This window comes from Polypterus senegalus, chromosome 1 (genome assembly GCF_016835505.1).
Source record: "Polypterus senegalus isolate Bchr_013 chromosome 1, ASM1683550v1, whole genome shotgun sequence".
NCBI lineage: Eukaryota > Metazoa > Chordata > Cladistia > Polypteriformes > Polypteridae > Polypterus > Polypterus senegalus.
The window spans coordinates 276,067,593-276,082,210 of NC_053154.1; the positions used below are offsets into that span (position 1 = coordinate 276,067,593).

The 14,618-nt window shown below is 38.1% G+C and overlaps 1 protein-coding gene across 2 annotated transcripts in view; it reads right to left on the reverse strand.

Annotated features, from left to right (window-relative positions):
• morn4 (MORN repeat containing 4) overlaps nucleotides 1-14,618 on the reverse strand; it is a 121,453-nt gene that overhangs the window by 60,798 nt on the left and 46,037 nt on the right. For both annotated transcript variants that reach the window (XM_039774951.1, XM_039774943.1), the window contains exon 4: nucleotides 5,616-5,725. In XM_039774951.1, the coding sequence (XP_039630885.1) occupies nucleotides 5,616-5,725 (110 nt within the window). The remainder of the gene's footprint in view (nucleotides 1-5,615; nucleotides 5,726-14,618) is intronic.

Here is a 14,618-nt window from a genome sequence, read left to right on the forward strand (position 1 = left end):
AAGAATGTCAGTTTGTGCAGATATAATTACATTTACCTGCACATTTTTGAATGATTTTTAAACATTCTTGGTTAAGTTTATTACATTTATTAAATATTTATGCAACAAGTGTAAAGACATGTATAATAATCTATAAATATAATAAACATTGAATTGTATAATCAGTTCAATTTTACACAGTGAGCTTTTAAAATAATATGAAGTGCTCTATAATTATAAAAATACAAATCATAGAAAGTGAAAAGTTTTTTTTTCTTGACTTTATCTTTGCCAATTTAAAAACTTTGAATTGTTTGGGCGAGTTAATTTTTATCTGAAAATGATAAATCAACTATGTGTACATATTTCCTACAAAAGACTCTTGGAAAGTCTTTCTGGTATATAAAGACCAATGAATTACTGCAGTAAAAATTATATATATACTGTGTATATATGTACCTGTAAAAACAAGAGACCGGTATGCTTTTTTTTAATACTTAACACTAATTTCACAAATCGTTCATATCAAGGCCAATATAGAATAATAATAATACTCTATATTAACATTGATGTTATAAATTATGCTTATAAAGTAGACCTACACCTTTAATACTCAGACAATGCTATATATATATATATATATATGTGCTGTTTACTGTTTACTTTGCAATATTTCCAATTTACCTACTTCAAATTAATTGTCAGCATCAACTAGAATATACAGGTATTACTTTCCAAATGTTACAAATATATACAAACACAAATCTGTGCACTATTATTTATTAAAGTGCTTTCATTTTTATTTCATCCTTCTTGATTATGCTGTGCAGCCGTCTCAGACGATAGTAAAGGCACTTTATAAGGAAGTGAAATGCATTATTATTTGTTATAATTATGATTCAATAGAATGGGCAGGCAGTTTGTTTAAGTGTGATTTTTAACTTTGCTTGTTGTCTGTGTGTTCCTTGACAAATCATACACTAAACAGTTTTCGTTTAATCAAAAAAGAAAAATAAACAAACTACAACTGCAATGTAGGATTCAAAGCACCGTTCGTTGAAGAGAAAGTTTTTTTTTTCCATTCGGCAATGTGCCTTGAGCGGGATTCGAACTCGCGTCCCTGCAGTAATTTTTGGTAGTTCGTCTCTCAAGAATTGCAGCCGTACCTCGACTCATGCGCGATATCCTTGGCGCAGCAGGGTATTGGAGTGTCTCTGTCTAAAGACCGTAAGTAGTTTGGTACAAATGAGGGCCTTTCTCAAAATGGTTTGTTTCCAAAGTTGGTACAGCTGCTTATATTTTTACAACTCTGTGACTGCTAAAAGTAACACCCGTACCTTTCAGAGTATGATCTCAATGAGCTGCTGCTCGGAGGTGGTTTTAATTTAAACGAAAGAGAAACTGTAAATTGACCGACTGGTTTCAACTAAACTGAACACTCTGTGCAAACAAATGGAAAAAAAAAGGTATTTTTCTGTGGATAACATTTCTGTATTTTATATGAAACATTAAGTGCAATATAGCAGATCATCTTTTCATTTAATTATTAACCAGTCACACTTGGTTTATGTAAATAAAATGAGAGCCCAGTCTCAATATTTCTGTTTTAAAGTTTCTTAAGACAGGCCATAAAAACACTAATAGTGTTCTTGGCACTTGATTCTACTTCTGTAAATTTTCTTTTGGCAAATGTTATTTAGTTAAATAGCTTTTAATAATACAGAGTTCATATGTTTATGCCTTTTTGGGTTTATTATGTACATCTGCTTTGTCTGGATGTTAGATGTCGAGGTGGAGAGGCCATAAAATTAAAATTGGCTGTTAACCAAAGACATGAAGGCAAGACAAGAGGGAAAACATCCAAAGAACAAGGATGAAGGAGAGCTGCTGGGTGTCAGTCACCATGATAGAAGACTACCACTCAATGGCGTGCACAACAACTAAACATAAGAGATGGGTCGCATCAAAGTGAGGCTCCTCCATCTGTGTCCGTCCATGTTTCTGGAAAAAGGAGCAGACAAGTAAAGCAACGTAATGAGAAGAACTTCAGAAGGCAAGACTGGCATTCCTGAAGATGAGTAACCATTTAGGAATTCTTATGTTCTTTATTTATGACTGCATGTCCCGCCATTACAGTAAGGGAATGTTCAACAGTAACTAGCTAGCTTATTCATCCATGTCCATTACTGATAAAAAAAGATTTTCTTGGGAGAAATTTTTAGTTTGTCATTTTATTTTATTTTTTTGCGCGCCTGGGGTCATCTTCCTGGCTTTACCGAGGTAAGCAGTACCAACCACCCTGCCACTAGAGGAGGTGCGATCGCTAACATCGTTTTCTGCCCCTTACAGGTTGCCCCAGGATGATGTCTGGCACCTGCCTTCTGCCCCAAGATGGCTCTGCCAATTCCAGTCTGGACACCATAAAAATGAGCCGCTACTAGAAGATGGCAGCTCATTTGGGAACCAAATGGCAAAAGAGACAGAGGACCCTTTAAAAGTATGTGTTAATCTGTATTCTTAAGTTGGCCAATTTGGCCATTATTTCAATATTAATTGTGAGTGCAAAAGCACTAAAAGTAATTTTTGTTTTCCTGTGGCTCAAACACCAACAATTAAACAGGGTATCTCAGCTGGTGCACCAATTATTTTTGCTGGCTCTCTAACTGTCTGTCCACTGGTCTATCCATTCATTCATTAAGCCTGCTTAGTCCATTTTAGTATGGACATGGATCAACAATGGGTACAAATCACAACCCAGCCTTTGTCAGGAAGGCAGAAATATCTGCCATTTAATGACTCCGCATTATCTGCTTATTTAGATGATTATTTAGTGTGCAGGAAGTTGAAAACGGGTTTGTAGAGGAGAGATGGGGTGCTGGTGGCAGTGCTTAAACTGGCTTTGTAACTCTTCCTGCTGGAGGAGGACCACTGGATTGCTACAGATTTGTACACAGACGTTAATAGACTGTAATGAGCATCTGAAGGCAATAAAACACACACACTCAAGTGTACCAAATACTTCATTTTTATTTCTTCATTTAGCATAGAATTGCAGGACATGTTACTTGATGCTGTAGGCAGTGTGGGGAAAAAATTTAACATTCCCCACCCGACTCCTCCTGCTACACTAAGATAATCGCTTCAAGCACCATTGTTCATATTGTAGAATAGATCTGTAAATAATTCCACTATAACCGACTGTCAAGCGCCTGCAGTGGTGGCCAGAGACATTTTTTTGACCTTCTGAATTGAAGAACAAGACTCTTGACCAACAAATGAGGGGAAGAGGAAGGTATGCAATTCAGAAAGTTTTTACTGTTCATAATGTGCTCTGACAATTCCAGAAGTAACAATTTAACAACAGTTTAGCAAAAAGCACACAATTGGATAACTGACAAGTAGATTATGCCATTTGAGCAATGTGATAGTTTTTCATTCTTTTTTTCCCCCTTTTTTTCATATTGCTTGCTTTTTTGGCTCTTATTATATCTTTTACTCTTCAATCTGCATGGAAATGTGAGATTAAAAATTGTTCTCCGCCATCACTACAAACTACAAGGGTTATGTAACATATAAAAAAAATGTTCTTTTTTGAGTAAAAGTATTCCTTTAAGATTAAGACCTGTGGTCTCTGTTTCAGATCAGATTTTTTTGTCTTATTATGCTGTTTTCTATGTGCAATACACGTGTCTATCTTGATCTGTTTTATGGGAAAAGTTCATCTTGCTTTTTTCTTTATAGAGCAGTAAGATGAATTTTTAGCTTTTTATTTTTTTGGCTTATTTATACTTTTGACAACTTTGTTACTCAATATGGTAAGGCTACTTAAAACAGTCTTCTTTTTTACATACATTTATGATAAATGGCTTCCTGTGGTGCAAAAGCGTAACATTTGATGGTTTTTAACAATATGAAACTGCACATTAGTGGTTGCACTTTGAATGAAACCTCAAATCTTCTGAGATGCAGAACAAGTTTTCTAGATGAGAAAGCTTACAAACACATCAAGAATACAAATGTACTCTCAAAACTTCACCAGATATTGTAACAAAATCGATTCACCTAAAAGGCAAGGGCTGTGTCACTTAAAAGTTAACCTACCTACTACACTCTACAGTAAGTGGTTTATGCATATAATGAATAAAAATGCATCATGAAGAAAGTTCAGAAAATACTGAGGCAATCAAATCAAAGAAGCCAAATCCTTTTTAAAGTGACTGAGTTCTTTGTTAATGTGGAAGTATGAGACGTCTTCAGTTTTTATACCACAGAATTTGATTACACATGAGCAGAGTTTGGCTCTGCTGTGGGTGACTGGAGTGCCACATTTTCTTTAGGATTCAGGTATACAAGTTTGTGAGGAAAAAACAGTAGTAGCAGTGTACTTACTGCTGATCTCCAAGTAAATTACTTTCAGGAAACAAACACAAAAACAAATAGCAATCACCTCTACAACAATTGAATTCTTTCGACATGCAAAATTAGTGGGCCGTCTGGTGAGTATGAATTAGTGAACAGCACTAAAATCCCAGGCTCAATATATGAAAGAAGCTATTGACATGTACCGACTTACTGCTACCGGAGTATTGATTATAATCTAATCATATCTCTGAAAATTAGACAGTGTGGTCAAGTGAATGATGAGTTTTCATCACTGACTGACCACACAAATCTCAATATGTCAGTTAAAATTGTCCTAAGTTATACATACACAATGGATACATAAAAAATTATTTTACACAATTGTGGTTCTTTAGTCATTTTCATTGTGTAGTGTAAATAAATAAAAGTGAGGTCATTTAAACACTGCAGAGAAAACAATGTCTTTGTTCCTGATATTAAACAATGCAATGAAATGATATGCATGGCTTTATACAAATCCACTGCCATAGGGAAGCCCCTCAGCTTATTCCAAATGAAGCACAAGGGAGCAGCTAAATCCCTGGGGACAAATAAACACTCTCACTCTCACACTCCCCAGTTTTGACTGCCTTATCAGCCCAATGTGCTTATCTTTAGCACACTGAAGGAAACTGAAGGAGAGTAGCTGGCATCCAAAAGAAAAAAAAACATAAAAAAATCCTGAGAAACACCGTGCGTGCGTGTGTGTGCGTACATGACATGGAGTCCATCCCAATGTTTGAACCTGGGACTCTGGAATGGTGAGCCTAACCACTGTACTGCCATGGTTCTTGCTCTATAGTTTTATATTTTTTCCTAAAAATAAAATATAAGTTAACTTATGCAAACTGTAAAATTTGCTTAATTCATAATGGTCGATAGCAAGTTATTTTTAATCAGTTTACTAACATAACATGATCAGTAGCATACAGAAAGGTTACAACTCCTTTTTAATGGGAAAATGTGTGAGTGAATTAAAAAAAAACACAAAGTGGCACGTGACAGAATTACTGATAAATGGTGTGGTATAAATATTTAAAGACCACATATATTTTTTCATGGCCTTGTTTATTTTTAATGAATGCTGGCTTTAATGCAACACATGCTATACAGAAAATTGGAACTCATTTGCCAATTACTTAAGAAAGCAGCACAAATGCAACAAATGAAGTGTGTAAAACAGGATGGGATTAAAAATAAAAAGCCAAAAGAGAGTTCAGTCTATAAATAATTACCGTATCCTTCAACTCGTCCACTTTTGAACTCCCCTTCATACTTCATTCCATCAAAACGAGTAAACACTCCAACACCTTGAAATTTGCCTTGGGAAAATTCTCCTTCATATCTGGAAAATAACAATTTGTTCAATTTCATATAAACATCCGTACAAGATGACTGAATTTCTTTGTTAAACTGTCTTAAGTTATACTCCAGTGTTTTCAATTATTCAGGTGTGTGATTTGTATTATTTACACACATAGGAATAAAAAAGAAATCCATCACTAGCTTATAGAGACAAGGAGTAAGTTAATAATTCATTATTATACTACTTGATGATGTTTCTTTCCCTTGCACAGCTTTCACCTCAATTCTCTCACAGGTTTAAAAAATGTCACATTTGGCATGATTTTTTAATAATCTTCCTCATTCCCTAACACAAAAATGTTTTTTACTTTAAAAACTATATGAGCATATCACTTATTCATACACCCATTTTCTGGACCCAGTTTCTCAAATTTGAAGTTGCATTAAGCTGTAGCCTACAAGTGAAGCCTTGAGTGTAAGACAAGAATCAATCCAGGACAATCTATACTCATTCATATTACAGATGCTAAGTACTCTAACATGCATACACTATTTTAGAGACGAGAGAAAAAAAACAGAGAAAGCAATCTGGACATAAAACAAACATGCACACTCCACACAGACACAATCCTCTTTTCTGTTACACTGTCCTTACAATGAAGTAAATTAAAATGGACTTTCATTAAACCATTCACTTTTTAAAGCTTACAAACAACATTTTGGAATCTTTCTTCATCTAAACACAAGTATATTCTCAAGTGGTTTGAAATCATCTTTGTTTTTGTTTTTACAATCTTAGAAGAGTGCCTTGCAATATTTCTAAGAAAATAAGTTTAAATGATTGTCTGCCATTTTATATGAGCTAGCAAGGAGCACTACCTGAAGAACAGCAGCCAGGGTTATATATTGTTTAAGAAGAAGAAATGCAGAAAGCATCATCTTACTCTTAAATACATTTTTTTATATAAAAACACAGGAAAATTTAAAAAAATATATATGGGGGTGCCAGTGTAGCAGTCTCTCCCTTAATGTCAGCAAAACTATGAACATGGTCACAAACCTCAAGATGCACTCCCTTCTACATCGGGGGGGATGTTATTTGTGAGGGGGAGCAGGTATGAATTTCCTAAGAGTCACCAGTACAACACATCTCAACTATTGTCATGGAGGCTTACCAACGGTTTTACTTTTCAGATGTCTGAGGAAAGTCGAAGTCTCCATCTGTGCTCACCAACTTCTGAGGCCACTTAAACATCCTGGAATGCCATCTACTCAGCCAAGAACCACAAAGCATTGCAGAGGTGGTGACGTCAAGTATTACTGAAAGTTCAACTCCATTCTATTTAGAACATTCATACCTCATACTGCCTCGGGTCAATTAAGGCTAATAGTATTTTTAGAAAAATAGTGCATAGACACTTTCTCCCTCCTTTCTCCTCGCAAATGGTGCAGGACTGGTTGATTCCAGGACAGTTTATATCCGATTTCTGAATAAGTGGACCTAAGGTGTTACACTGTATATGGTATGTCGTGTGCCGTTTTGTTGATTGATTTTTTTTTTTCGTATTACAGTAATCCCTCCTCGATCGGGGTTATGCTTCCAGACCCCCGCGATAGGTGAAAATCCGCGAAGTAGAAACCATATGTTTGTATGGTTATTTTTATATATTTTAAGCCCTTATAAACAGCATAAACCCTTTGTATTCTCTTAGATATTAGGTAAGATTCATTGAAATTATGTATGTAAACACACTGTTTCTATACAGTAAAACCTAAATATTATTTTAAAGATATCGAGTGTCTCCGATATCATATATGTTACAGCCATTACGATAGACAGGCCACCAGCAATAAATACATACAATGCAAGAAAAATTGTATACAGTAAATGTGTGTACAGTGACACTAAACATACGTACATGTACTAAGTACTGTAAGTAGAAAATGAATTATAGTTACTCACCAACAATGACACAATGACTTGTCCGATAACAATGAGTTTAATTTTACTGCACAACAAAGGAGAGCGTTACAGCTCTTCTAAAGGAGCCTCTTCAGGCAACTGTGCAGCACTTCCGGCAGACTTCAATCCAAATCCCTAAAGCAGATTCCATCCAGACTACTGTCTTATTACATTCACTTACAAGTCGTTTTGCACCCTGTTTAAAAGGACACTGTGATCGTAGATCTTATATTCTTTTCCTCCTTTTTAAATAAAAAGAATCGTAGCCTCATTGATGCCGTAATGGCATCCTACAGCTGGTGTAGCTTTTCCCTTCCTTCAAAATATCCAAAACGTTTAACTTTTCGGCAATCATTAACATCTTCCGTTGGCGCTTTGGAGCCATAATGAAGGGCTCGACTATGCACAAAGATAAACATAAAAGAGCACAAAAGTTAACTCTTTACACAGCGAAACACGTTGATGCTGAATGAGCGAGACAAGACTTCCTGGTTAACGCCGCAGAATCGAATTCAGCACTCCGTCACTGAGCCATTCAGCACACAGGAACTTAACTGCGTGCTCTGATTGGTTAGCTTCTCAGCCATCCGCCAATAGTGTCCCTTGTATGAAATCAACTGGGCAAACCAACTGAGGAAGCATGTACAGGAAGTAAAAAGACCCATTGTCCGCAGAACCCACGAAGCAGCGAAAAATCCGTGTTATATATTTAGATATGCTTACATATAAAATCCGCGATAGAGTGAAGCTGCGAAAGTCAAAGTGCTATATAGCGTGGGATTACTGTATACTACTGTTACTGGTCTTCAGGAGAAATCTCCATTGTGCTGTGTACATATAGCATAAACATGAACTTAAACATACCATTTATGGGTTTCCATCAAAGCAAGCTGTAACCTTATAAACTCTGAATTCATATCAGGCATGCATGTTTTTCATTTTTCCTAGTATCTGTAGTCACTGCAGTTGTGACCCGTTGGGCTGGCTACTTTAAGCAGTTGTTGAAAGCTGATCCTCCGGCTAGGACGTTGGATATCTCTGGGTACACGGTTCTTGAGGCGGATCCTCCAATTAGCTGTGAACCACCCAATCTCACTGAGATTGCACAGGTGGTGAACCAACTGAGGAGTGGGCTGCAGGGATCTGTGGTATCCGGGGTGAACTTCTCCAGGCTGATGGTAAGGCTGTCTTCCTGGCATTGCAAGCAATCCTTGCTTCCATTTGGTAGACTGGCATCATCCCAACTGACTGGAAAACGGGACTTGTTGTCCCTATCTGGAAAAGGAAGGGTGATTGCAGCAACTACAGGGGGATAACACTGCTCTCGGTGCCAGGTAAGGTCTTTGCTAGGGTCATACTCAATAGGATCCATGATCACTTGCTCACCTACCAGTGACCGGAACAGTCTGGTTTTACACCTAAGTCTACCATCTACAGCATCCTGGCACTGAGGGTTCCCATGAAACGCAAACACAAATAAATATCGGCAGAATTTCTTTGCAGCCTTTGTCAATTTTCGCAAAGCATTCATCTCGGTTGATTGAGCTGCCCTGTGGAAAATCCGGCGGGTTCGCGGGATCCCCTCAATGGAGGCTCTGATCAGGACGCTCGAGAGACTGAGTGAGGAGTCTGAGTGTCTGGGCTTGCGCGTGTCCTGGATAAAAACCAAGACCTTTAATGACCTCTTGGGCACAGCCATCAGCAGTGTGTCCGTTTGCAGAGAGAGTGTCAACCTTGTTGAGAGGTTTACTTACCTTGGCAGTGACATTCATGTCTCTGGTGACTCTTCCTGTTAAGTCAGTAGATGGATTGGGAGAGCATGGGGGGTCATGAGGTCACAGGAAAGGGGTGTGTGGCTCTCCTGATATCTACGCAAAAGGACGAAGGTCCAAGTCTTTAGAGTCCTGGCGCTTCCTGTCTTGCTATATGGTTGAGAGACATGGACGCTATCCAGTGACCTGAGACGAAGACTGGACTCCTTCAGTACTGTGTCTCTCTGGAAAATCCTCGGGTACCATTGGTTTGACTTTGTGTCGAATGAGCGGTTGCTCATGGAGTCCCGAATGAAGCACATTACCGGCATTGTGAGGGAGTGTCAGTTACGGCACTACGGCCATGTGGCGCATTTCCCGAGGGTGATCTGGCTTGTAAGATCCTCATTGTTGGGGACCCAAGTGGCTGGACCAGGCCAAGGGTAAAGGGGCATTCTGGAGGGCGGGACTGGATTGCACGTCTGCCTGGGGGGGGTTGCAAACCAGGATCCTGAGTTGTTTCGCCGTGTAGTGGGTGTGGCAGTGCACTGTACCAGTGCATGCTCCCCAACTTGACTGGTATCTGTGTTATAAATTTATAATGACCGCTAGAAAATCCTGATGTGGAAGATTAAAATATCTCACAGTTATCTAATGTACAACATCACAAAACCAAATCTGAAATGGGCACTGGTGTACTTGTATGTTAAGTAGCATTGGTGTTGTGGTGATACTGTCAAAATGATAACGTATACAAAACAACGTATGTGCACTTTGAACAGAGTGAATTTAAGAGTAGAAATGTTTTAAAGATAATGTACAATTTAAAATGCAATGTTGGTCTGATCTCTTGAGGAAAAGAAATTGCACTCATTATTATCATAATAAGCAAACACCTGCCCCTGCTAACAAACTGAAAACACTAATATCTGAGATACTGATGGGTGTATGCATAATTACTGGCAACAAACTGAGAGAAAAGAAAATGCAAATTTATTTAAGTGCATTTTTTTCAAAACATCTAATTCCATCTGCTTTTTAAAACGCTTCATTCAGTCTTCCACAAGTTAAAAAAATGTTTTTAATTCGGCAGCAAAATACATAATGACCTTGGGTTTTTTAAAAAAAAAAGCATGGCCATGAACTCTGGATTTCTTAAAGATAAATTATAATGCTGGAACAAATTGGCACTTTTTTATGAAAGAATGTTTTACAATTACCTGACCCAAACTATTAAGCCTCAATGTATACATTATGATAATGTCACAATAAAGTTTATGCAGGTAAATGAATAGTTGCAGTTGAAAGTGATGTTGTTGTTAATAACATTTGTAATATTGGAATAATGTCAGGATGGTATGAGGAATGTTCAACAATTTGATGCTGTAACTGTTAGATGGTTGTTGGAAGCAGGACAGATGCATTCGATAACGGAACACCCAATAGCAGTCAACTATCCAACCAAGTCAATGTCACACAGAGAGTCACTGCCTGTGCCTCCTGCACTGGGCCACCAACAGGAGTCAATTCTGTCAGAGGGAGCACTCAGTCTTCACTTATATCATCTAGTCTGAGCACTGCCCCACCATATTATTCTCCGACTACAAAAACAAAGTAAAATCGTTGAATTTGAGTCCCTTCGTCTGAATGTGGTATGCACAATGGCAGTGTTTTATTAGCAAAAGTATCTAAGTGGATAGCAACACCTGATATATACTGTAAGTATAGAGCTTACTCAAACATAAAAATGAAATGATTGTGGCAAATGAAAAAAAAACAACTATTAGCATTCTCTGGATTTGCCCTCATATGCACTGTATCTGATATTTAAAGTCGAATGGGTGTTTGCCTGGTATGCAAATCCACATTGTTGCACATATCTATTCCAGATTTTTCACATTCTCCTCATTTGTACAGGAGAATACCGTTCGCTATTTTTTTTTTTTTTAAAACACTTGGTTGGTGCCCCCAACCTTGCCATCACTGAATTACTAATAATAATAATAATAATAATAATAATAATACTACATTTTATTTATTTGTAGGCACCTTTCTAAACACTCAAGGACACCGGAAAATAGACAAAACACAGATTATAAACAAAAGTAAAATGCAGAAGTTAAAATCAGACAGAGCAATTGTAATCAAAGAGAAAAAGCAGTCTTAAACAAATGAGTTTTAAGTTTAAATTTGAAAAGTGAAAATGATTTGTTATTTCTAAGCTCAGACGGTAGTGAGTTCCAAAACTGGGGACCAGAGCATTCAGTGGTAAGATGGACGAAGGGAACAGTCACGTGGATGGAGGAAGAGGATCTGAGGGTGCGGGAGGGAATGGCAACATGGAGGAGTTCAAACAGATAGGGAGGGGCAAGGTTGTGGATAGCCTTAAAAGTTAGTAGGAGAATTTTGAATTGAATTTGAAAGTGAACTGGAAGCCAATGAAGCTGCTGCAAAATGGCATTGATATGGTGAATAGAGGGGGTTCTAGTAATGATGTGGGCAGCTGAATTCTGGACCAGTTGACGCTTATAAAGAGATTTGCAAGAAAGACCAAATAAAAGGGAATTGCAATAATCCAGACGAGAAGTGACAAGGCTATGAACAAGGATAGCAGTGCTGTGAGGAGTGAGGGAGGGGCGAATACCATTAATGTTACGCAAGTGGAAATATGCAGACTGGGAGATGTTATTGATGTGGGACTGAAAGGATAAAGTACTGTCAAGGATGACACCCAGACTCTTAACCTGTGGGGAAGGGGAGACAGAGGAATTATCAATAACAAATGAAAAATGATCAGTTTTGGATAATGTTGATTTTGTACCAATGAGGAGAACCTCAGTTTTGTCACTATTTAATTTAAGAAAGTTTGAAGAAAACCAGGATTTGATTTCTGCTATGCAATCAGTAAGTGAGGAGGGTGGAAAGGAAGCAGTAGGTTTGCTAGTGAGATAGAGCTGGGTGTCATCAGCATAACAGTGGAAGCTAATGTTATATTTAAGAAAGATATTACCAAGGGGAAGGAGGTAAATAATGAAAAGGAGGGGCTCCAGGACAGAGCCCTGGGGCACACCTGAAGTAACAGCGGTGGGTTTGGGATGTGAACAAACTGAGTGCGGCCTGAGAGGTAGGATCTGAACCAATCTAGTGGAGTGTGGGTAATGCCAATCAAAGATAATCTATTGAGAAGAGTAGTGTGACAAATAGTGTCAAAGGCTGCACTCAGATCAAGGAGGATGAGAATAGTAATTAAACCAGAATCAGCTGCCATAAGGAGGTCATTAGTAATTTTTATAAGTGCTGTTTCTGTTTCTGTACTGTGGAGGGACATAATAATGAAAACCAGACTGGAACTGTTCATACAGATTATTTTGAGATAAATGAGAATGAAGTTGAATAGCCACTAATTTTTCAAGAATTTTGGAAATGAAGGGTAGATTAGAAACAGGACAAAAATGACTGAAATTAGTCAGATCGGCACCAGGTTTTTTCAGTATTGGGGTTATTGCAGCAGTTTTAAAAGATGAAGGAACAGTACCAGTAGTGAGAGAAGAGTGGATTATAGCAGAGATAAGGGGGACCAGAGAGGGGAGGCAGGCTTTGACTAGAACTGTAGGGAGGGGGTCCAGTTGACAGGTGGATGGCTTAGACTTACAGACAAGATCTGAGATTTCTGAGAAAGTAGGAAGCTGAAAAGAGGAAAATGAGTGAGTTGGTGGGTGAAATTCAAATGAAGTACTGGAGGAATCCGTACAGAGAGACTGATGAATCTTCTGGATTTTTGCATTAAAAAAGGACAGAAGGGAATTGCAAAATTCAGTTGAGTAAAGGTGAGAAGGTAAAGAATCCGGGGGTTGTGTGATATTGTTAAGTAGTGAAAACAATGACTTGGTGTTTCCTTCATTGGAAGAAATAATGAGAGTATAATAGTTAGATTTAGTTTGGGCAATACAGTCCTTGTAATAAAGTATATGGTTTTTGTACATCTCTTTGTGAACAAAGAGTCCAGTTTTTTTTATATAACCATTCAAGTAGCTGGCCTTTGGCTTTCAAAAGCCAAAGTTCAGGCATGAACCAGGGAGCAGAAAAGGAGAAAGAAACAGATCTAGTTTTTAATGGAGCGACAGAGTTAAGAATACCATTAAGTCCAGTGTTATAGTGTGAGACCAGTTCTTCAGGAGTGGATAAATTAAATGTCTATAAGGGAATCAATACTAGAGGAAAGAGAGTCTAAGTTAATATTCTTAATATTACAGAAAGACATGAGATGTGAAAGCTTAGTGTTGGAAAGTGCAAGATTAACATTGAATGAAATAAGAAAGTGATCAGTTATGGGGAGTTCATCTGCAGTACAATCAAGCAGGGTAACTCCAGAACAGCAAATCAAGTCCAAGATATTTCCTTTGGAATGAGTGGGAACATCAGTATGCTGCTGGAATCCAAAACTCTCAAGGCAGGATGTAAAGTCTCTAGTAATAGGGACACTGATATTATCCATATGTATATTGAAATCCCCCAGAGTATTATGTTTGAAACAGTAGATAAGCGTGTAAGCAAAACAGCAAAGTTGTCCAGAAAGTCATTATTTGGTTTAGGGGGCCAGTAATCAGTAGCAATAATAGTAGGAATATGTCCATTTAATTGACTTACAAGAGATTCAAAAGAACTGAAAGCAGGAACAGACAATGGCAAGACTTTCCATTTCTCATGATACATTAAGGCGAGACCTCCACCACGGCCACAGCCACGGGGTTGAGAGATGTAAACAAACACCAGGGTAGTGGATTCGTTAAGTTGGGAAAAGTCATGGGGTTGTTGCCATGTCTCAGTTAGACAGAAAAAGTCAAACTTACGATCAGTGAGGAGATCATGAATGAGAGGCCCCTTGCTCGTAAGTGAGCAGATGTTCAGCAGACCGAAGTTAACAATGGCGTTATTGCATTAAGTAATGGTGTTAGCTGACCGGGCTAGGCTGGCTAACACACTGTGGTCAGCAACTCTGCCTAAATTACGTCGAGGACATTGAGAACTGGACCAGATGGAGTTTATTATTTTCGAACTGCCAGCTTGGATACTCCGGCGGGACCCGCAGTGTATGTATCTCCGATGGGGGAGGAATATGATGTCTGGGTGCAGATATAGGTTGGTCAGCGGAGGCTCAGACAGGTAAAAGCGGAGTCGGAGTAGCTCGGCAGCCAAGCACTAGAGCAAGCCCATCGCAG